Here is a 22,903-nt window from a genome sequence, read left to right as displayed (position 1 = left end):
ATTTATGATAACAAAACAGCACGAACAATCTCCTAATGGCATTTCCAGACATGTACATAAAGAACTTTGACCATATTCCCATGATCACACTTTCCCTGGCTAGTCCCTTTCAGGTTCCTCAGTTTTTCCCATTTAGTTTGTACCCTTTCTTTCCAAGTACTGGCCCAATTGTTCAAGTTCTCCTATTCAGAGGACTGGTAGGCTACATTGGGTGGTCTATTAAGAAAAGGCACCAACAGGTCTCTGTGATTTAGCAGGAAGCCTCCCCCTAGCGGGTTAACTTGGGATCTTCCTTGCAGTGCAAAACTCATGACCCTATGCAAGCTACAAGGCAATGCTTAGATCCTAATTTTTTGACGATAACTATGAAAGTAGGTAGATGAATAGAATTCAAGGACAGAATAGATATAAGTCTAAGAAGATCCAGTTTTATACTGCCAAGAAGAACTTTCCAAAGTGAGACATATGATACTATGACCCTTCATTTACCTGGGTCATTCTGTTGGCAGCTGTCATTCCATTGAATTGCTATCTTCTATCTTCAGGAGAACAAATGTGACTCTGAAGCTAGTGTGGTACCAGGCACAGGAGGTCGGGCCAATAATGAACTTGAAGCAAAGGAACAAGCATGGGCCTTTGAGTCTTGCTGGCAAAACAGCTTAACGTACACGTCCAGGAAAAAAAGTGCCTAGTGCTGGAATGGTCTGCCCAGCATTCCACTGGACTCACTCCAACAACATTTAGAGAAAGAGAGGGAATTTTATATTGACAATGTGCCTCTCCAAATTTCCAAACCTAGGCTTGAATAAAACTACTTCCACCATTCCTATAGTTTTTATCTGCTAGTGGAATGGGAGTGCAGAACAGAACCTTCATAGTCAAGCAACAAAGAGCCTTTCAGGATCCTTTTTGCTTTCCATGACATTGCTGAGGAAGGAGGGTTGTATTCCCTGGGACATTCAAAAATCTAACATCTGATTAGAGACCTAACAAGTAGGACTTTGAAGCCCATGGCTGGACCATACCTGTACCTCCGTTTCATTCTTTGAAGGTTTAGCTTGTTAGCATTGCTAGGAAATGCTTTGTGTGCAATGTGTACACATGTGGTGCTTCTACATGACTATGAACATTTCAAGAGGGAATGTCCTTCCTTGACCTCTGCTAAACTGCAGTCCACTTCCATTGGTGTCTGTCATGGAGTTGGTTCTTAGTGAGTCCTGTCAGATTCCTTTAATGTGTAAAACTGATGGGCTGTGGTGAGAGGGGATAGCAGCATACATTCAAACACATGCAAATGGCCGACAAAAGCCCTTGCACCTCTGTCATTAATGTCATAATCTCATGTGTAAGCCCAATGGGTCTAAAGTTACTTTCTATAGCTTTGGGAACATAGATCAAGCAAAAATACATAGCAGCCACTTCTTTCTTTCATTTCGCATGTTTGTTTTTGTTCCATGAGACAGACGCTCCTGGAGCACAGGCTGGAATCATCATTTCCGAGTAGCCAAAGATTACTTGAAGTGATGATCTTCCTCCTCCACTTTCACAAATTTTATAATTAACATGGGCTCATCTTTATGAGACTATCCTGACTTTAACTTTGTCCTATGTCTGTCAGAGGACCCTGAGGGACTCTCATCACTCTGGGTCCAGGTAGCTTACCCAAGTCTAGATTTTTCCTATCTGACTGTTTTGTGCCGATTCCTACTTCAACCTTCAACCCCAATTCAACAGTAGTAAGATGTGGATACACAGGAAACTGCTACAGGGCACAACATGTCACCTGCACCAAAGATACACCGATCTCATACTTTTTCTGGACCCTCTGGGAATACATACACAGGGCCAGTTAGAATTAGAAAGCAGCCTTGGTACATAATTAATTTGTTGGGTATTGTCCTTGCCTTGCTAACATCCTGATGCACAAGTAATCAACTTCTGTTGTTTTGAAGGTCAAACACAAGGCATTGTGTTTGAGAGCAGAAGGACCCAGAGTTCCAGAACAACGCATCTACTACATCAGTTGTTTATAGGTTCCTGGCTGACGGGTGTTTACTTGATCATTTGGAACATATCAGCTCACTGTTTCTAGATCTTGAGCTTGGTCAGAAGTCTCAAGCCTGAGGGCAGGCAATATGGGAGTAATGGTGTCATATTCCTCTCAGCCCCACAAATGGTAGTCTCATGCCCAGGGGTGCAATGAATAATAGCATTTTGTCACAACAATCAAGGTAGTCATGACTTACAATCCTTTGGCAACCACTTGTCGGAATTTAAAAAGTAAATAGAATACATTGAATATGGACATGAATTATTACAAACTTATGAAGTCTGGGGTCCATGTGAAAAGCAAGACAATGTCCATCAACTTGCCATTGAATATCAGAATCCATTAAAAAATGGAGTGCCAAAGCTCTGGCGTCATTGTCATTCTCAGGATTCCTTGTTTGATTATTAATGACAAAAGTGTCCTTGTTAAAGATGGAGTGTTAAGTGTTTGAACATTGTTCCCATTAGGTGGTGCAATTTGGGGTTAATTATGGTCCTTGGGCAGGGGTACAAGTAGGAAGAAATGGGTCACTGGGTAACACTGGGGACAGACTCTTGAGTCAAACCTGCCCTCTAGTGCTCTAATGACCAAGACTAGCCTTCCTGTCCATGGAGACAGAAGCAGAGGAGAAGGAATGGACCGTGCCTAGCCACAGTGTTGGCTGATCTTTGCTCTAACCTCCCAAGGAACCCTGTGACAATGGATAGACACCTGTCTACTTACAGCTCTGATTGAGGCTGCATTCTGTCCTTACAGGTACAGAAGCTGTTGCTTGGCTGGAAAGAAATTAGAGTTTGAGGACACAGAAATTATACTTGGACATTCAGGAGCTGTTGGACCCTGACATAGTGAGTTTCTCCAACTTTGGACACTTCAACTTGCTCTTTTTGACTTTGGTTTCTGTATTTGCTGGCTTGAGTTATGCATTTACTTTTCCATGTTTTTTATTATCTTCTATTTCACGTTTTATTAAATTATGTTTGCTATGTTAGAGTATTCTATTTTTTCACTTCATATGTATGACAGATTTGCATCCTCATATGCCTTGAGTACCATATCCCAGATGCATTCTGTGGAGGTCAGAAGAGGGAGTCAGGTTTTCTGGGTCTGGAGTTACAGGTGGTTGTGAGTGTCTCACACCATCCCTAGGATTGATATGATAACATATTCACATAGCATAACTCAGTTGTGTGAGAAAATAAAATCTCTCTATACCTGTCTATAGTTCCACTTCCCCGAAATCTGATTCCGTTGCTAACCTGACAGCTCATACTAATAAAATTATATAGAAAGACTTGTATCACTATTTTAAGTGGTGTATACCACCTGTGAGTGTGCTGTATAGGTGTGCTTAGAGTAGAGAGTTGTAGTAACCCCTGGTGCTGGAGTTAGGGTAGCTGTGGGCACCTGTGTTCTGAGAACCACCTACAGGTCCTCTGCCCGAGTAGCCAAATTTGGGAACTCCAGATGCAGATCGCCATCCTGGACAGTATAGGTTTTCAGGGATCTGTTCTCTTTACACCTTCTCTTGAAGCTGGTATTCTAGATGCCTCTACTCAAAGAGAATGCTGAGATCAGGAGAGAGGATGGTGAGCTTTTCCAATTTAGTGGCTTTTAGTGTCTAGGATACTCTGTTTGCAGTTGGTCCCTGACAACCGCCTCTATGTCATATTTTGCATCTGCTCCTTTGCAGTAGGTCCTTGTCCTTCCCTTCCCAGTATGGAAAGTACGTGGCTAGATTGTCTGATGTTTTTCTGAGCTTTTTTCCTCATATCTTTAATGTAGGAATTTGAGCGTATCAACATGTTCTGGGGCCTGATTTTAAATGTCTGTTTTATTTCTCATTGCAAGTTTGCTTCTAGCCATATAAAGGAGGGCCTGATCATGGAGCAGGACCCAGAGAGCCGAGAGTCTATCGAGAACTTTACCACTGACTATAAGATCATAAGAACCCTGGGAAGGGGACGATTTTCAGTCGTAAAAATGGCCTACCACGTCCCAACCCTCACCTGTGTAGCTATAAAAGTTCTCAAGAACACCAAGAAGTGCTCCTCAGTGATGAGCAGGGAAGTTGACATTCTAAAGTCCCTGGGCCATCCTCATATCATCAAGGTGGTCGAAGTGGTCCAGACAAGAGAGGCCACCCACCTGGTCATGGAGCATGCCTCTCAGGGAGACCTACTGGACCGAATCCGGGAATGTGGATATTTAAAGTCGTGGGAGGCCCGAAGAATGTTTAGACAGATATTAGAGGCAGTACAATTCTGCCATGACAATAATATTGTCCACCGAGACATAAAGGCCAACAACATTTTGATAGACGGAAGGTCGAATGCCAAGCTCTGTGATTTTGGCCTAGCTGCTAAAACACTTCCTGGGCAGAAGCTGATTGATTTCTGTGGCACGCTGCCATACTGTGCGCCAGAATTCTTTGAAGCTGAGGAATATGAGGGCCGCCCATTTGACGTATGGAGTGTAGGTGTCCTCCTCTTCTTCATGGTGACTGGGCACTTGCCTTTCCTAGGCAAGTCATTTGCAGAGGTGAGGAGACAAATCAGTTCAGCCAATTTCAGCATTCCGCCTCACGTTGCCAACGATATTTTCAATGTTATAGTGGAAATGCTGATGATAAATCCCAGCAGGAGGCCCAGCATCCAGCAAATTGTGATGCGCCCCATGATCAAAGACAGCCAGGCCTACTCACCACCGACATCCATACAGACGTTCACAGGAACACCAAGCCCTAGCATCATCAAAGCCATGAGAGTCATGAGGCATACACCTGAGAAAAGCACTGAGTCTCTCATAGACCAAAATATCAACGAGGTGCTGGCAACATACTTGATTCAACAGCACAAGCCACTCAGGAAAGTCTGCACACAGCACCAAGTGGAGCCAGGTCTAGAAGATCATCACTCCTTCCCTCGTTTTCTTAAGAGAAAGGGACCTCTTCTCTCCTCCTTCACCTTGTCCTCAAATTCATCCAATATGCGGGAGAACGAGGATAGGAAGAATTCCAGGAAGGTTGTCAGAAGGCATGATGTGGGCTACCAGCAAACAAGGACCAACACTCTACACCTCGACCGCCTGGACTGTCCTATAGCTGAAGAATTCAAGGATAACAGGCTGCAAATCAGGAAGACATTCTCAGACTCCAAGACTGTGTTGTCTTGTAGTCTAACTGAACATATCCAGTCACCTCGACTTCAATACACCTATTCCACTACAGCAGACAGGAATGTGTCCTCCTTCATACCGCCACATGATTTCTGTGCATCACTGCAGACACCTAAGGGGATAAGCCTTGCAGGCTGCTCTGGAGATACCTGGCAGAGAGAGACACTTGTGGACAAAAACACCTTCATCAAGGAAGAGGCCATGGTTCATGAAGATACCGTCACTAGTGGCCAGCCACAAGTTCCTTGCCCAGCTTCCCGTCGGGGATGGCGTCACCACTGGAAGGGGTTTAAAAAGACAATTAGTAGAAGCCTTCGAAACCTGTGCTGCTGTCTGCCACCACCATCGGAAAATCAAGTCTCCTGCAATAACTTGGCTCTCAGGAAGAGAGGAGAACATTGTGTCACCCACAGGACCAGGTGGGTGCATGTCCTCATTCATTTCATCCATATTTGTTCCTGTCCTTTGTGACAAATGATGATGGCCCTTGAGGCACACAGAAACTTGACAAAATGTAACTTCAGAAAGATTAAGTTCATAGAAACCCCTGAAGGGTGATCTGATGCTTCGTGACTCATAAGGGGAATCAGAGACACTGATTAAAGCAGGACGAGAGGGAGGTGGGGGCATTCCCAAATGGGGCAGAGAGTTCTAAGACAACCAGTGGAGTGCTATGGCTCTTTATGGAAAGCACTTGAAGTTCTCTTTTTTTCTTTTTCTTTTTCTTTTTTTTTTTTTTTTTGCCGGGGTTCTGTTTCGTTTCTTTATTTTTTTTTAACATTCTTTTTTTGTTTTTATTAACTTGAGTGTTTCTTATTTACATTTCGAGTGTTACTCCCTTTCCCGGTTTCCAGGCAGACATCCCCCTAATCCCTCCCCCTCCCCTTCTTTATGGGTGTTCCCCTCCCATCCCTCCCCCCATTACTGCCCTCCCCCCAACAATCACGTTCACTGGGGGTTCAGTCTTAGCAAGACCAAGGGCTTCCCCTTCCACTGGTGATCTTACTAGAATATTCATTGCTACCTATGAGGTCAGAGTCCAGGGTCAGTCCATGTATAGTCTTTAGGTAGTGGCTTAGTCCCTGGAAGCTCTGGTTGATTGGCATTGTTGTTCATAAGGGGTATCGAGCTCCTTCAAGCTCTTCGAGTTCTTTCTCTGATTCCTTCAACAGGGGTCCCGTTCTCAGTTCAGTGGTTTGCTGCTGGCATTCGCCTCTGTATTTGCTGTATTCTGGCTGTGTCTCTCAGGAGCGATATACATCCGGCTCCTGTCGGCCTGCACTTCTTTGCTGCATTCATCTTGTCTAATTGGATGGCTGTATATGTATGGGCCACATGTGGGGCAGGCTCTGAATGGTGTTCCTTCTGTGTCTGTTTTAATCTTTGCCTCTCTATTCCCTGCCAAGGGTATTCTTGTTCCCCTTTTAAAGAAGGAGTGAAGCATTCACATTTTGATCATCTGTCTTGAGTTTCATTTGTTCTAGGCATCTAGGGTAATTCAAGCATTTGGGCTAATAGCCACTTATCAGTGAGTGCATACCATGTATATCTTTCTGTGTTTGGGTTAGCTCACTCAGGATGATATTTTCCAGTTCCAACCATTTGCCTACGAATTTCATAAAGGTATTGTTTTTGATAGCTGAGTAATATTCCATTGTGTAGATGTACCACATTTTCTGTATCCATTCCTCTGTTGAAGGGCATCTGGGTTCTTTCCAGCTTCTGGCTATTATAAATAAGGCTGCAATGAACATAGTGGAGCACGTGTCTTTTTTATAAGTTGGGGCATCTTTTGGGTATATGCCCAAGAGAGGTATAGCTGGATCCTCAGGCAGTTCAATGTCCAATTTTCTGAGGATCCTCCAGACTGATTTCCAGAATGGTTTTACCAGTCTGCAATCCCACCAACAATGGAGGAGTGTTCCTCTTTCTCCACATCCTCGCCAGCATCTGTTGTCCCCTGAGTTTTTGATCTTAGCCATTCTCACTGGTGTGAGGTGAAATCTCAGGGTTGTTTTGATTTGCATTTCCCTTATGACTAAAGATGTTGAACATTTCTTTAGGTGTTTCTCCGCCATTCGGCATTCCTCAGCTGTGAATTCTTTGTTTAGCTCTGAGCCCCATTTTTTAATAGGGTTATTTGTTTCCCTGAGGTCTAACTTCTTGAGTTCTTTGTATATTTTGGATATAAGGCCTCTATGTGTTGTAGGATTGGTAAAGATCTTTTCCCAATCTGTTGGTTGCCGTTTTGTCCTAACCACAGTGTCCTTTGCCTTACAGAAGCTTTGCAGTTTTATGAGATCCCATTTGTCAATTCTTGATCTTAGAGCGTAAGCCATTGGTTTTTTGTTCAGAAAAATTTTTCCAGTGCCCATGTGTTCCAGATGCTTTCCTAGTTTTTCTTCTATTAGTTTGAGTGTGTCTGCTTTGATGTGGAGGTCCTTGATCCACTTGGACTTAAGCTTTGTACAGGGTGATAAGCATGGATCGATCTGCATTCTTCTACATGTTGACTTCCAGTTGAACCAGCACCATTTGCTGAAAATGCTATCTTTTTTCCATTGGATGGTTTTGGCTCCTTTGTCAAAAATCAAGTGACCATAGGTGTGTGGGTTCATTTCTGGGTCTTCAATTCTATTCCATTGGTCTATCTGTCTGTCTCTGTACCAATACCATGCAGTTTTTATCACTATTGCTCTGTAATACTGCTTGAGTTCAGGGATAGTGATTCCCCCTGAAGTCCTTTTATTGTTGAGGATAGCTTTAGCTATCCTGGGTTTTTTGTTATTCCAGATGAATTTGCAAATTGTTCTGTCTACCTCTTTGAAGAATTGGATTGGTATTTTGATGGGGATTGCATTGAATCTGTAGATCGCTTTTGGTAAAATGGCCATTTTTACTATATTAATCCTGCCAATCCATGAGCATGGGAGATCTTTCCATCTTCTGAGGTCTTCTTCAATTTCCTTCTTCAGTGTCTTGAAGTTCTTATTGTATAGATCTTTTACTTGCTTTGTTAAAGTCACACCGAGGTACTTTATATTATTTGGGTCTATTATGAAGGGTGTCGTTTCCCTAATTTCTTTCTCGGCTTGTTTCTCTTTTGTATAGAGGAAGGCAACTGATTTATTTGAGTTAATTTTATACCCAGCCACTTTGCTGAAGTTGTTTTTCAGCTTTAGTAGTTCTCTGGTAGAACTTTTGGGATCACTTAAATATACTATCATATCATCTGCAAATAGTGATATTTTGACTTCTTCTTTTCCGATCTGTATCCCCTTGACCTCCTTTTGTTGTCTGATTGCTCTGGCTAGAACTTCAAGAACGATATTGAATAAGTAGGGAGAGAGTGGGCAGCCTTGTCTAGTCCCTGATTTTAGTGGGATTGCTTCAAGTTTCTCTCCATTTAGTTTAATGTTAGCAACTGGTTTGCTGTATATGGCTTTTACTATGTTCAGGTATGGGCCTTGAATTCCTATTCTTTCCAGGACTTTTATCATGAAGGGGTGTTGAATTTTGTCAAATGCTTTCTCAGCGTCTAATGAAATGATCATGTGGTTTTGTTCTTTCAGTTTGTTTATATAATGGATCACGTTGATTGTTTTCCGTATATTAAACCATCCCTGCATGCCTGGGATGAAGCCTATTTGGTCATGGTGAATGATTGTTTTGATGTGCTCTTGGATTCGGTTTGCCAGAATTTTGTTGAGTATTTTTGCGTCGATATTCATAAGGGAAATTGGTCTGAAGTTCTCTTTCTTTGTTGTGTCTTTGTGTGGTTTAGGTATAAGAGTAATTGTGGCTTCGTAGAAGGAATTCGGTAGTGATCCATCTGTTTCAATTTTGTGGAATAGTTTGGATAATATTGGTATGAGGTCTTCTAAGATGGTCTGATAGAATTCTGCACTAAACCCGTCTGGACCAGGGCTCTTTTTGGTTGGGAGACCTTTAATGACTGCTTCTATTTCCTTAGGAGTTATGGGGTTATTTAACTGGTTTATCTGTTCCTGATTTAACTTCGGTACCTGGTATCTGTCTAGGAAATTGTCCATTTCCTGAAGATTTTCAAGTTTTGTTGAATATACGTTTTTATAGTAAGATCTGATGATTTTTTGAATTTCCTCTAAATCTGTAGTTATGTCTCCCTTTTCATTTCTGATTTTGTTAATTTGGATGCACTCTCTGTGTCCTCTCGTTAGTCTGGCTAAGGGTTTATCTATCTTGTTGATTTTCTCAAAGAACCAACTTTTGGTTCTGTTGATTCTTTCTATGGTCCTTTTTGTTTCTACTTGGTTGATTTCAGCTCTGAGTTTGATTATTTCCTGCCTTCTACTCCTCCTGGGTGTATTTGCTTCTTTTTGTTCTAGAGCTTTTAGGTGTGCTGTCAAGCTGCTGACATATGCTCTTTCCTGTTTCTTTCTGCAGGCACTCAGCGCTATGAGTTTTCCTCTTAGCACAGCTTTCATTGTGTCCCATAAGTTTGGGTATGTTGTACCTTCATTTTCATTAAATTCTAAAAAGTTTTTAATTTCTTTCTTTATTTCTTCCTTGACCAGGTTATCATTGAGTAGAGCATTGTTCAATTTCCAAGAATATGTGGACATTCTTCCTTGATTGTTATTGAAGACCAGTTTTAGGCCGTGGTGGTCCGATAGCACGCATGGGATTATTTCTATCTTTCTGTACCTGTTGAGGCCCGTTTTTTGACCAATTATATGGTCAATTTTGGAGAAAGTACCATGAGGAGCTGAGAAGAACGTATATAATTTTGCTTTAGGATAGAATGTTCTATAAATATCCGTTAGGTCCATTTGGCTCATGACTTCTCTTAGTCTGTCTACATCTCTGTTTAATTTCTGTTTCCATGATCTGTCCATTGATGAGAGTGGGGTGTTGAAATCTCCCACTATTATTGTGTGAGGTCCAATGTGTGTTTTGAGCTTTAGTAAGGTTTCTTTTACATATCTAGGTGCCCATATGTAGGTGGCATAGATATTTAGGATTGAGAGTTCATCTTGGTGGATTTTTCCTTTGATGAATATGAAGTGTCCTTCCTTACCTTTTTTGATGACTTTTAGTTGAAAATTGATTTTATTTGATATTAGAATGGCTACTCCAGCTTGCTTCTTCTGACCATTTGCTTGGAAAGTTGTTTTCCAGCCTTTCACTCTGAGGTAGTTTCTGTCTTTGTCTCTGAGGTGTGTTTCCTGTAGGCAGCAGAATGCAGGGTCCTCGTTGCGTATCCAGTTTGTTAATCTATTTCTTTTTATTGGGGAGTTGAGGCCATTGATGTTGAGAGATATTAAGGAATAGTGATTATTGCTTCCTGTTATATTCATATTTGGATGTGAGGTTATGTTTGTGTGCTTTCATTCTCTTTGTTTTGTTGCCAAGACGATTAGTTTCTTGCTTCTTCTAGGGTATAGCTTGCCTCCTTATGTTGGGCTTTACCATTTATTATCCTTTGTAGTGCTGGATTTGTAGAAAGATATTGTGTAAATTTGGTTTTGTAATGGAATATCTTGGTTTCTCCATCTATGTTAATTGAGAGTTTTGCAGGATACAGTAACCTGGGCTGGCATTTGTGTTCTCTTAGGGTCTGTATGACATCAGTCCAGGATCTTCTGGCCTTCATAGTTTCTGGTGAGAAGTCTGGTGTGATTGTGATAGGTCTGCCTTTATATGTTACTTGACCTTTTTCCCTTACTGCTTTTAATATTCTTTCTTTATTTTGTGCGTTTGGTGTTTTGACTATTATGTGACGGGAGGTGTTTCTTTTCTGGTTCAATCTATTTGGGGTTCTGTAGGCTTCTTGTATGCCTATGGGTATCTCTTTTTTTAGGTTAGGGAAGTTTTGTTCTATGATTTTGTTGAAGATATTTACTGGTCCTTTGAGCTGGGAGTCTTCACTCTCTTCTATACCTATTATCCTTAGGTTTGATCTTCTCATTGAGTCCTGGATTTCCTGTATGTTTTGGACCAGTAGGTTTTTCCGCTTTACATTATCTTTGACAGTTGAGTCAATGATTTCTATGGAATCTTCTGCTCCTGAGATTCTCTCTTCCATCTCCTGTATTCTGTTGGTGAAGCTCGTATCTACAACTCCTTGTCTCTTCTTTTGGTTTTCTATATCCAGGGTTGTTTCCATGTGTTCTTTCTTGATTGCTTCTATTTCCATTTTTAATTCCTTCAACTGTTTGATTGTGTTTTCCTGGAATTCTTTCAGGGATTTTTGTGATTCCTCTCTGTAGGCTTCTACTTGTTTATAAATGTTTTCCTGTGTTTCCCTAAGGGAGTTCTTCATGTCTTTCTTGAAGTCCTCCAGCATCATGATCAAATATGATTTTGAAACTAGATCTTGCTTTTCTGGTGTCTTTGGATATTCCATGTTTGTTTTGGTGGGAGAATTGGGCTCCGATGATGCCATGTAGTTTTGGTTTCTGTTGCTTGGGTTCCTGGGCTTGCCTCTCGCCATCAGATTATCTCTAGTGTTACTTTGTTCTGCTATTTCTGACAGTGGCTAGACTGTCCTATAAGCCTGTGTGTCAGGAGTGCTGTAGACCTGTTTTCCTCTCTTTCAGTCAGTTATGGGGACAGAGTGTTCTGCTTTCGGGCGTGTAGTTTTTCCTCTCTACAAGTCTTCAGCTGTTCCTGTGGGCCTGTGTCTTGAGTTCACCAGGCAGCTTTCTTGCAGCAGAAAAGTTGGTCTTACCTGTGGTCCCGAGGCTCAAGTTCGCTTGTGGGGTGCTGCCCACGGGCTCTCTGCAGCGGCAGCAACCAGGAAGACCTGTGCCGCCCCTTCCGGGAGCTTCAGTGCACCAGGGTTCCAGATGGCCTTTGGTGTTTTCCTCTGGCGTCCGAGATGTGTGCACAGAGAGCAGTCTCTTCTGGTTTCCCAGGCTTGTCTGCCTCTCTGAAGGTTTAGCTCGCCCTCCCATGGGATTTGGGTGCAGAGAACTGTTTATCCGGTCTGTTTCCTTCATGTTCCGGTGGTGTCTCAGGCAGGGGTCCTGCTGCTCCTGGGTCCTCCCCCACGGGAGCCCAGAGGCCTTATACAGTTTCCTCTTGGGCCAGGGATGTGGGCAGGGGTGGGCAGTGTTGGTGGTCTCTTCCGCTCTGCAGCCTCAGGAGTGCCCACCTGATCAGGCGGTGAGGTCTCTTTCCCACAGGGTCTGGGAGCAGAGAGCTGCTGCGGGCCGGGATCCACCAGCGTGGGACCTCCGGCAAACACAGGACGTGCCCGGTCCTAGATGAACTTTACCTCTGTGTGTCCCGATCTCACCAGGCAGCTCTCTTGTAGCAGACAAGTTGGTCTTACCTGTGGTCCCGAGGCTCAAGTTTGCTCGCAGGGTGCTGCCCAAGGGCTCTCTGCGGCGGCAGCAACCAGGAAGTTCTCTGTTTTTCAAAGACACCAAGAGCCTCTTTTCTGTGTCTTTTACTTTTCAAGTCCTGAAGAACAGCAGCCTCAGCTCCATGGCTTTTAAGCCAGTGGTGGGGGTTGGCCTGGCTGAAGATTATACAATCTCAGAGGAGCCAGGCCAGACGTCCAGGTGCCTGTGTGCTTGCAGGCCCCTTCTCCAGAGGAAGAGCTGTCCACACCACAGCAAGGTCTCTCCAGGTAAAACCCCAGGCAGGAAGGCCTGCCTTTTCACTGTGTCTTGCTCAGAAGGGAGGGATGAAGTAGAACAGTGCCCTAAAACTGTCAGTGGACCAGTAGCCCTCTGCCCTCTCTTCTAGCAGAGGTAAACATCAGAGACTGTTCTGTGGGACTGTACTGTTCTTTGCTTCCTGTTTCTTGCAGAGAACATTGGTCTTCATCATGAAGTAGACTTCTCAGAAAAGTCTCCCTAGTCAGCCCATCAGACCTGAGCTAAAATGGGTTCCAAGGTTGAATATGAGGCCTGTATGTCTCCTGTGAAGGGAATCCTCCTGTCACACTTTGACCAGACCCTCACCCACCCCTACTGCCCTGCGAAAGATATCACCGTTTATATTGCTTAAGTCCTCAGACCCAACTCAGGGTAATGCTTAAAAAACCCATACTGTGGAGTGACTCCCAAGGCAGCTGTGCCCTCTCTCTCACCAGTTCTGCCCTGTAATTACTCACCTCTCTCTGTTTGCTCCCTCAAGGCCAACTTTCAAATGTGTAACAGGATTCCTACCTGTGTCACAGCCTCCTCGAAGGAGGAGGGACAGGTGTATGAGCAGAGTCAAAACAACGACTTAATGATGGAGAAGCAAACTGGTGTGCCCCTACCTCATGCCAGCTTCAGGCCTCCACTGGAGTATGCATTTCACTGGATAAATCTTCCCAGGCTGCTTCCATTAACCTGAGAATTTGCACACTGCTTTTTTATGCCCAGTTAAACAGCCTTGCAATTCCTTTGTGAGAGCTTCTGGGAAGCTTTCCCTGTCCCTCCTACTGTTACATTTGTTAAGATGTCATCTCCTGTGTTCTTTTTAACTAGACTGTATCAACATCTTCCACAGCATGAGGTGTACAGAATACCATATGACTGACATGGAGGGTCCCTCTGACCCAATGTCCCTCTTAATTTGTTCAAAGGACATCAAGGATCCAGGCATAGTAATCCTGCAGTGATATGTGCTGAGTTTAACAGCATGTCCCTATAGTTCTCCATCATTGTGATCACATACATATTTCTCATGTGCTTTATCCCCTGAGCTACAGGAAATTCTCTTACGACAGACAATCGTTTCCTGTCTAATTTGAGAGGGAAAGCACATTATATTCCACTCTGGAGCAAGAAGAGCACTATATGAACTCGTGTATCTGAACCCACAATGCACAAGTTTGGGAAAGTTCATTAAAGGGGTTCTTTGCTGGCCTCTAGCACTGAACCAGGTTAGCTACTCAGACAAAAACCAAGGAAAACCTCTCACAGACCCTGGCCAGCCTAGGTTTTAAGAGTTGGCCTCACACCCTGATGATTCCTTGTCATCCATACACTGATATGTAGAAGCCCTGGTGAGTCTATATCTCTGTCAGTGTGTCTGTCTTTACTTTTACATGAACTACTTCCATGCAGGTGGGTCTCAATGGATGTTTCTTATACTGGACTCCTAGAGAGCCATGTACCCCTCAGGATGGTCTTAAGTGGAAAACACAAAATAGAAACATCAAATATAAAATCCCAATTGATGGAAATAGATTCACAAAATTAAAAACCAACAGATGAAAAACACTAACCACTCCAATAAAAATCCTTAATATATCACTCTTAATTCTAACAGACTCACAGGTGTATGCTAAGGGAACATATTCCATGTACAATAAACAGAAGAAACTGGTTCTTATTTTCTGATATGTTTATGTAAATTAAGCATACTTTCATTTTTTTTTCTTCTGACATTTGTTTTGTTTTTTTTTCCTATTTTGGAATAGTGTTGCTATGCCGGTTTTAGTGTTCACACAGTCAAACCTAAAATTCAGAGAGAATACCACTCGGGATAGAATGAAAGCCCAGGCTACCTTTGTCTTCCTCTTGATCTTGCTGCCTCTGTTCCTCCTTTAGTGTAATGCTATGCTGCAAACATTTCTGTTTTCATCAAGGTCTCTTAAATCCCAACAGGCCACCTTGTAGCTAAAGATTACCTTGAGCACGATCCTCTTCTTCCTGTCTCTAATTCTGCAATGTAGAAGTTTCAGTTCTGAGCCACTCTACCCTGTCAAGTAACACACTTCAAGGCCAGTATAGGCAAGAGGAAGTACCAGGCTGAGTGCAATCCTGTCAGAAAAAGGACATTCTAAATATTTTTACCTGGCAGATCTGGTCTCTGCAGCTGGGGAGATGGATGTTGGGTAAAGTGTCACAGTGCAACAAAAGGACTCTGGAAATAAGACAAGGAAGAATCATGGTGTCATCTTAGGCCTTGAGCTTAACAGAGGCAGGTGTGGCAGATTGGTGGCCTGAGATTACTGACATATTACTCTGTCTCAATATTGAGGTAAAAAAGCGTTTGATGATTATTCCTGGCCTCCAGGTATGAGGACAAACAGACAGACACCAACAAAAAAACACACACACAATCACACACACACACATACACACACACACACACACATAGAGAGAGAGAGAGAGAGAGAGAGAGAGAGAAGGAGAGGCAGAGAGACAGAGACAGAGAGAGACAGAGAGAGAAAAGTCGAGGGGGGGGTAACTCGGAGGTAATGTATGTATCATGCACACATTAACTCTTTATACATCTATCTAGACTTTTCCAAGTATGGACTGTCTAAATTTTATAGTCATGTCTGTCTATTTCTTGGCCAGTGAACATAAACCTAAGTCCCGTGGCAAAATACGTACTAGGGTTTTCTAGTGATGAATATTATTTTCTTTCTCTTGTTTAACTCCAGTTCTCTTTATGCAGTCCAGGCAGCCAATGACTTTTGATCCTGCTGGACAACGGACTGGACACAATGAGTGGCCTGATGAGTGGACCGTTGGACCATTTGGGACTCACCTGGACTAAAATCCATGTATAACAAAAGGGTCTCCAACATCCTGCTCCTTCCACTAGGAGGGCAGATGAAAGGAAGATGCTCCGAGATATAGATTTATTGTGGCTTTTTTTTTCTCTGTGTTTTCTTTTGAAGCTTGTAAGGTTTGCTTTTTATTCCTCTTATTTGTATATAATTTTGTTCATACATTTGTATTTATCTAATATTTTAATGTTTTAATTGAAACAGTGACATCACCTCCCTCTTTTGTACCTCCTCTCCAAACTCTCCCAGCTATCCTATATCAAACATTTCTCATGCCTTCACTCTTAAGTTTATAGACTCCTTTATGTGCTTAAATTTGTTATATATTTTTACATATCTTGTGTATCCAGAAATAAATATAAATATACCTGCAGAGCCCATATTTGTTGCTTGTGTATATATTTGTTCAAGACTGACTACTCTGTATTTGACAACATGGTACTTTCTATTTTTACCTTTTGATATTTTCTCTTCCCAATCTTAAAATTCTTTTTCTGTCTAATGGTTTCTTGCCACTTTTATTTAACCTAAATTATTTATTTCCTTCTTTTGCCTCCTTTCTATACTCCCCCCATCTTTGATTCTACTACAACAAAGACCACTGCCTGTGGGAAGGACTCACTCTTGAAAGAGCCAGAGGTGTGGGTCAATTGAAGACCAGTGGGAAAGTTCCACTGCCAACCTTCAAGCACAATGACCCCTCCCTTCCAGGTAATAGTCAGATCCCACAGAACTGCAAGCCAAACTGTTAAACAAAGCTACCTGTGATTTCCAACTCACCTCTCCTTCCCCTCTGGAAAAGCAGGAATGGTTCACTGATTACTAGTCAGTAGGAGGTCACTTCGCCCCATCAATAATACCCTGCCTAGTTACCAACTGCTTGAATTCTGCCCCATCTCTTAGCAAGGTATATCTGCCTGTCAGAATCTGCCCAGGGTCATCTCCCTTTAAGGAGGAAGGCCTCAATAAGGCAGAATTAAACTCCTCTTGCTATTGTATAGATCACTGTCTCCATGAATGTCAATCAAGAGGTCCTGGAATCGGTTCAGTTTGAACCTCACATTGGTGCATACATCTGGAAACTTGCTTCTTCTGTGGGACCCATGGGAGAGTGGTGAAAGGGAGGAGTGGCAGTTACAACTAGGTACTGAGGTTGACTTCTCTGTGCTCTCTGTATCTAGCTTCATAGTGTTCTGCTTTTGACTTCTTTCTTTCTTGCAAGTATCAGGAGGGCTCACAGAGGCTAGGTAACAGGGCTTTGACCTGTCCAGAGGCCAGCAATGTCAGAGAACTTTGATCCAGTGTGACGCCAGAAAATTCACCAGAACCTATGTTCATCTCACATCTGGCAGGAGCAGATAGCCTGCTTTATCACATCCACAGCAGTGATGGTTTGGTCTGTGTACTTTGCCCTTGAAAAGGGACACTTGGTTTGTGTGTTTATTGTTCTTTTTGTGCATTCAGTTTTCATGTTTTGGACTTGGACTGATGAAAATTTTGGACATGGGACGAATTGTTTTCTCACCTTAATCTTATTCTGAGTCATTTTCAAGAATTTAGGATTAAGGACCACTTAATGAAACTTGGAGTGGGCTGCTTTTGATGTTAAATGGCCACCAGGAGAGAGACATTTTAACTCCCCAAGGTATCAGCAATAGAGGATAAAATGATTCAGACATTTTCCCTCCTCCTCAACCCCTACCTTCTAAACACTTCTTTTTCACTAGAAACAACAAAAGCCTACTTCAGCCCAGCACCCAGCTCCTTCCTTATTGACAGTATCAGCCTTAGGGCTGGAGAGATGGCACAGAGGTGAAGAGAACTGAGTGCTCTTCCAGAGCTCCCGAGTTTAATGCCCAGCAGACACTTGTTGAATTCTCTTTTTCTTCAGGATAGGTTCAGAGTTTCGTGGCTCACAAGGTCACAAGGATTTAACCCCTTTTTCCCTTCTCTTCTGCTCATTGCTGACACAGTGCAAACTGGCATCCAGCATCCCTGACAGGAGAGGCTCCATGTGGGCAAAAGTATCTTTCAACAGAGCTTACAAATGGCTCCTGGCCCCACAAGGAACCCACCCAGATTAGGGCTTCAATTCAGTAACGGTTGGGAGTGTGTCCAGATTTGCCACAAGGCTCTATAAGCATATCTCAATAATAATTTGTCCCAGGTTCACATATGATATTAAATAAGAGCAAACAGAAAATTCTCATATGATAGCCCTGACTTTCATCAATTAAGTTCGTACCAAATGTTAGAGAAAAGTTAAGTTGCAGGGAGATTGTAGAAGAGTGCAGATCACGACAGAAAGAATTAATTAGACCACTTACAGCCAACAAACCACCCGATACAGGACAAAAGAAATTCCAAGCTTCAATAAATTTACTTTGACACTCATGACTACCCGTACAATTCTGACTGATGATTCAGTAATGCCTACAGGCTTCATTATCAGAGTTTTCCCTGGCTGATATGTTTTCTAGCTACCTGTTTTCCTAAACCTTGCAACTCTCCCACCTGACCCTGACTTGGACTGTCCACTCCATCAATGTGACGAGGTTGTGGCACAGGTGTTCAGTACCTGACCTGACTTGAGGAACACTCCTTTGTCAGAAACAGAACAGACCTGGGTTATGGACAGAAGCAGCTTCATCCATGGGGGTGAGAGGAGGGCAGGGGCAGTGGTGACAATACAAATGGAGGGAATGCAGTTGCCAAAAACAATAAAAGGCCTCCCTGTCCTGTGGCTGCACTCAAGGAAAGAGAAACCACAGTCCATTGTCACCCCCCTTTATCTGTGTCCCCAGAAGAGCTTCACAGAGGACACATTTTGAATGTTCCTCTGAAGACGCCACAGTCTGAAGGCCTCCCAGGAGATCTACTGCAGCCTGGGCAACATATCAGCAGCTTCTCTGCCCCTTTGAATATCCTCCAGTTGGAAGGCCCTCACAGGAGGTCTGCTACAGACAGGGCCACAGTCCTGACAGGAGCCCTGTTGGAAACCAGGGACCAAGGAGTCAGACTCCAGAGTCACCTTCTTTTCAGCACCTCATGGTATCTTCTCAAAAACTGACCATATGACGGGTCATTAAAACATACCTCAACAGATACAGGAAGATAGAAATAATCCCATGCAATCCATCATATTCCACAGACTAAGGCTGATCTTCAATAACAACAATAATGAAAGAACACCCACATATACATGGAAGTTGAACAATGCTCTACACACATACCTTAGTCAAGGAAGGAATAAAGAAAGAAATTAGAACACTTCTCAGAGTTTAATGAAAATGAAGGTACAACATACCCAAACTGATGGGACACCATTAAAGCTGTGCAAAGAGGTAAACTCATAGGTGTGACTGCCTGAAAAAAGCAAAAAACAGGAGAGAGCACAAATCAGCAGCTTGACAGCACACCTAAAATCTCCAGATCAAAACAAGCAACTGCAACCAAGTGCAGTAGAAGGTAGGAAATAATCATTCTCAGGGCTGAAGTCAACCAAGTAGAAACAAAAAGGTCTATACAAAGAACCAACAAAACCAAGAGCTGGCTCTCTGAGAAAATCTATAAGTAGATAAACTCATAGACAGACTAACCAGAGGGCACAGAGTGTGTGTCCAAATTAACAAAATCAGAAATTAAAGAGGAGACATAACAACAGAATCTGAGGAAATGAAAAAAATCATCAGGTCCTATTAAAAAAGGCCAAATTTAACAAAACATAAAAATCTGGAGGAAATGGACAGTTTTCTAGACAAATACCAAGTACCAAAGATAAACAAGGAACAGATAAACCATGGAAATTACCTCATAACTCCTAAAGAATTAGAACCAGTTATTAAAAGTCTGTGAATCAAAAAGGGCCCACCACAAGATGGGTTTAATGCAGAATTCTATCAGACCTTAATAGAAGACCTCATACCAATGCTCTCCAAACCATTCTACAAAATAGAAAGGGAGAAAGCACTACCAAATGCCTTCTATGAAGTCACAATTACTTATACTGAAACCACAGAAAGACCCAACAAATAAAGAGAACTACAGACCAAATTCCCTTTTGAATATCAATGCAAAAATACTTAATAAAATTCTCGCAACAGGATCAAAGAATACATAAAAATGAACAACCACCCTGATCAAGGAGACTTCATCCCAGGAAGAGAGGGATGGTTCAATATATGGAAGTCCATTAACAGATTTCACTTTATAAAAAAACCTCAAAGATAAAACCACATGATCATTTCATTAGATGCTGAGAAAGCAATGGAGAAAATTCAACACCCCTTCATAATAAAAGCCCTGGAATGATCAGGAATTCAGTGTCGGTAACTCAACGTAGTAAAAGCAATATACAGCAAACAGTAGACAACATCAAACTACATGGAGAGAAACATGAAACAGTCCCATTAAAATCAGGGAGTAGACAAAGCTGCCCAATTTCTTGCTGCTTATTGAATATAGTTCTTGAAGTCTTAGCCAGAGTAATCAGACGACAAATGAAGGTCAAAGAGATACAAAGTGGAAAGGAAGAAGTCAAAATATCACTATTCGCAGATGATATGATAGTATACTTAAGTGACCACAAAAGTTGAACCAGAGAACTACTAAGCCTGACAAACAGCAAAGTGGCTCGGTATAAAATTAACTCAAACAAATCAGTAGCCATCCTCTATTCAAAGGATAAACAAGCTGAAAAAGAAATTAGGGAAATGATAACCTTCATATTAGTCCCAAATAATATATAATGCCATGGTGTGACTTTAACCAACAGATTGGGAAAAGATCTTTAACAATCCTACATCTGATAGAGGGCTAATATACAAAATATACAAAGAACTCAAGAAGTTAGACTCCAGTGAGTCAGATAACCCTATGAAAAAAACGGGGTACAGAGTCAAACAAAGAATTCTCAGCTGAGGAATATCGAATGTCGGAGAAACACCTAAAGAAATGTTGAGCATACATCTGGAGTCATCCAGGGAATGCAAATTGAAACAACACTGAGAATCCATCTCATACCAGTCAGAATGACTAAGATAAAAACTCAGGTGACAGAAGATGGTGGAGAGGATGTGGGGAAAGAGGAACACCCCTCCTATGTTGGGTGGATTGCAAACGGGTACAAACTCTCTGGAAATCAGTCTGGAGGTTCGTCAGAAAATTGAAAATTGGACTATCTGAGGATCTTGCTATACCTCTCCTGGCCATATACCCAAAAGATGTTCCATCATAAAACAAAACCCCCAGGAAAACAACAATTCCAACCAACCAGAGCTCCTAGGGACAAATCCACTACCCAAAGAGTACACATGGACCGACCCATGGCTCCAGCTTCATGTAGCAGAGCATGGCCTTGTTGGGTACCAATGGGAGGAGAAACCCTTTGTCCTGCCAAGTCTGGACCTCTCACTGTAGTGGAATTTCAGGGCAGGGAGGCAGGAAAGGGAGATGTTTGGGGAGGAAAAAAATTATAAAAGAAGAGGGAGGGTGAATGGGATGGGGGTTATGGATATGAAACCAGGAAAGTGAATCACATTTGAAATGTAAATACATTTTAAAAAAATAGAAAAGAATAGAAAAAGAGAAATACCCAATAAAATTAAAATGAATAATAAAAATAAATAAAATAGGAGCAAATTTAGAAAAAAAAGAAGTTATGTACAATCAGCCTTAAGGGAACTAGGTCAGTGTATATGGGTGTTTGCTGGGCAAACATAAACCTGAGTTTAACTCTCCATAAAAATCACACCTGACTACATATATGCCTCTAAACCAAGCCTTGAGAGCAGCAGACAAAATATTGGTGCTGGAATGCCAACCTAGCTTCAAGCTCAGACACCATCTCAAAGGACTCAGCAGGACAATGATAGAGCAGGACACCTGAACTCCTCCTCTAGACTGTGCATGCGAACAAATGCTCACAACGAGGTGTGCACACACACACACACACACACACACACACACACACACACACACATAGATACACACACTCGCATGCGTAAAATATTTTTGAAAAGTATAAAAGACATCTAGTCCAATTGAAACTCATTTCTGGCTCTGCCTTCTCCCTGCTTTTTCTCTTAAGTCCTATAACATCATCTGACAAGGGCATATTATATTTATTTATGATCTGAAGTTCTTCTAGAAGACGGCTGTCCCAAGAGGTGATATTCACCTGCTGTTGAAAAGCGTCTCTTGCACAATAGATACTTAACAGATCTTTATTAAATACATATGCTGTATATGAAAGTTACTGTTTGGGAAGTATCTTAATGGAAACTAAATCAGAGAAACCCATCCCCCTCATGTCTCTCACAAAGTCTCTCAATGTCTGTATGTGTTAGTAAAAATGTGGATGACAGCAAAGAGCAACAGAAAAGTTATCTGTAAAGCTCTTTACATACGGACACCCCCTACCAATTAACTACATAACAACATCTTCATTACTATAAGATTACTAGGTGTGGATTAGTATAAGGTTACTAGATGTGGAAGTTAACATAAGGGTAGAACATCCAAGGGCCTTCAGGAAGAAAAGACACAAATCAATGTGCCTAATCAATCTGTTAAACAAACCCTGGAGGAAATGGAAAATGAATTTGATGCTTACAGAAATACTTGCCAGAATTCAACATAAATGGCATTCAACACGAACCAACAATTTTTTTCTCACACTTCTATCAGGCAGGAGCAGATCTCTGTCTGTCTGTGTTGTGGTGTGTGTGTGTGTGTGTGTGTGTGTGTGTGTGTGTGTGTGTGTGTTTGTGTGAGAGAGAGAGAGAGCGACAGAGAGCGCGCAGAGACAGAGAGACAGAGACGGAGACAGAGAGACAGATATAGACAGAGATAGAGAAGAATGATTTGCTGTTTTGTTTGTCTCTCTCAGGATTGGAAAAAGACACTTTTCTTGACTGCCTGAGCTCCAACCCTTCATGAATGTTGGCTTCAGGTGGCAGAGGAAATCTCCCTGGTTCGTTTCCCTATAATATTAGCATCTCAGCCACCTCTCCAGAGATGAGCATGAACCAGGAAGGGTGGTGTGTGGAGTGCAGCAGCAGGTGTCACAGGCAGGGAAAGGAGAGCAGGAACTTGGAGCACCTGAGTGAGAATGAGATGGGCCCAAGGCTTAAAGTGAGACACCCTCAACCTGTCAGTTCCCTCAATCA

The 22,903-nt window shown here is 42.3% G+C and overlaps 1 protein-coding gene across 1 annotated transcript in view; it reads left to right on the top strand.

Annotated features, from left to right (window-relative positions):
• The first annotated feature begins 3,856 nt into the window (after positions 1 to 3,856).
• LOC134482640 (sperm motility kinase X-like) overlaps positions 3,857 to 22,903 on the top strand; it is a 43,674-nt gene continuing 24,627 nt past the window's right edge. Inside the window, exon 1 of the mRNA XM_063276843.1 lies at positions 3,857 to 5,222. Coding sequence (XP_063132913.1) covers positions 3,935 to 5,222 — 1,288 coding nt within the window. The 5' untranslated portion in view covers positions 3,857 to 3,934. The remainder of the gene's footprint in view (positions 5,223 to 22,903) is intronic.

Source organism: Rattus norvegicus, chromosome 17, assembly GCF_036323735.1.
Source record: "Rattus norvegicus strain BN/NHsdMcwi chromosome 17, GRCr8, whole genome shotgun sequence".
Lineage (NCBI taxonomy): Eukaryota > Metazoa > Chordata > Mammalia > Rodentia > Muridae > Rattus > Rattus norvegicus.
This window is presented reverse-complemented; position numbering and strand designations above follow the sequence as displayed.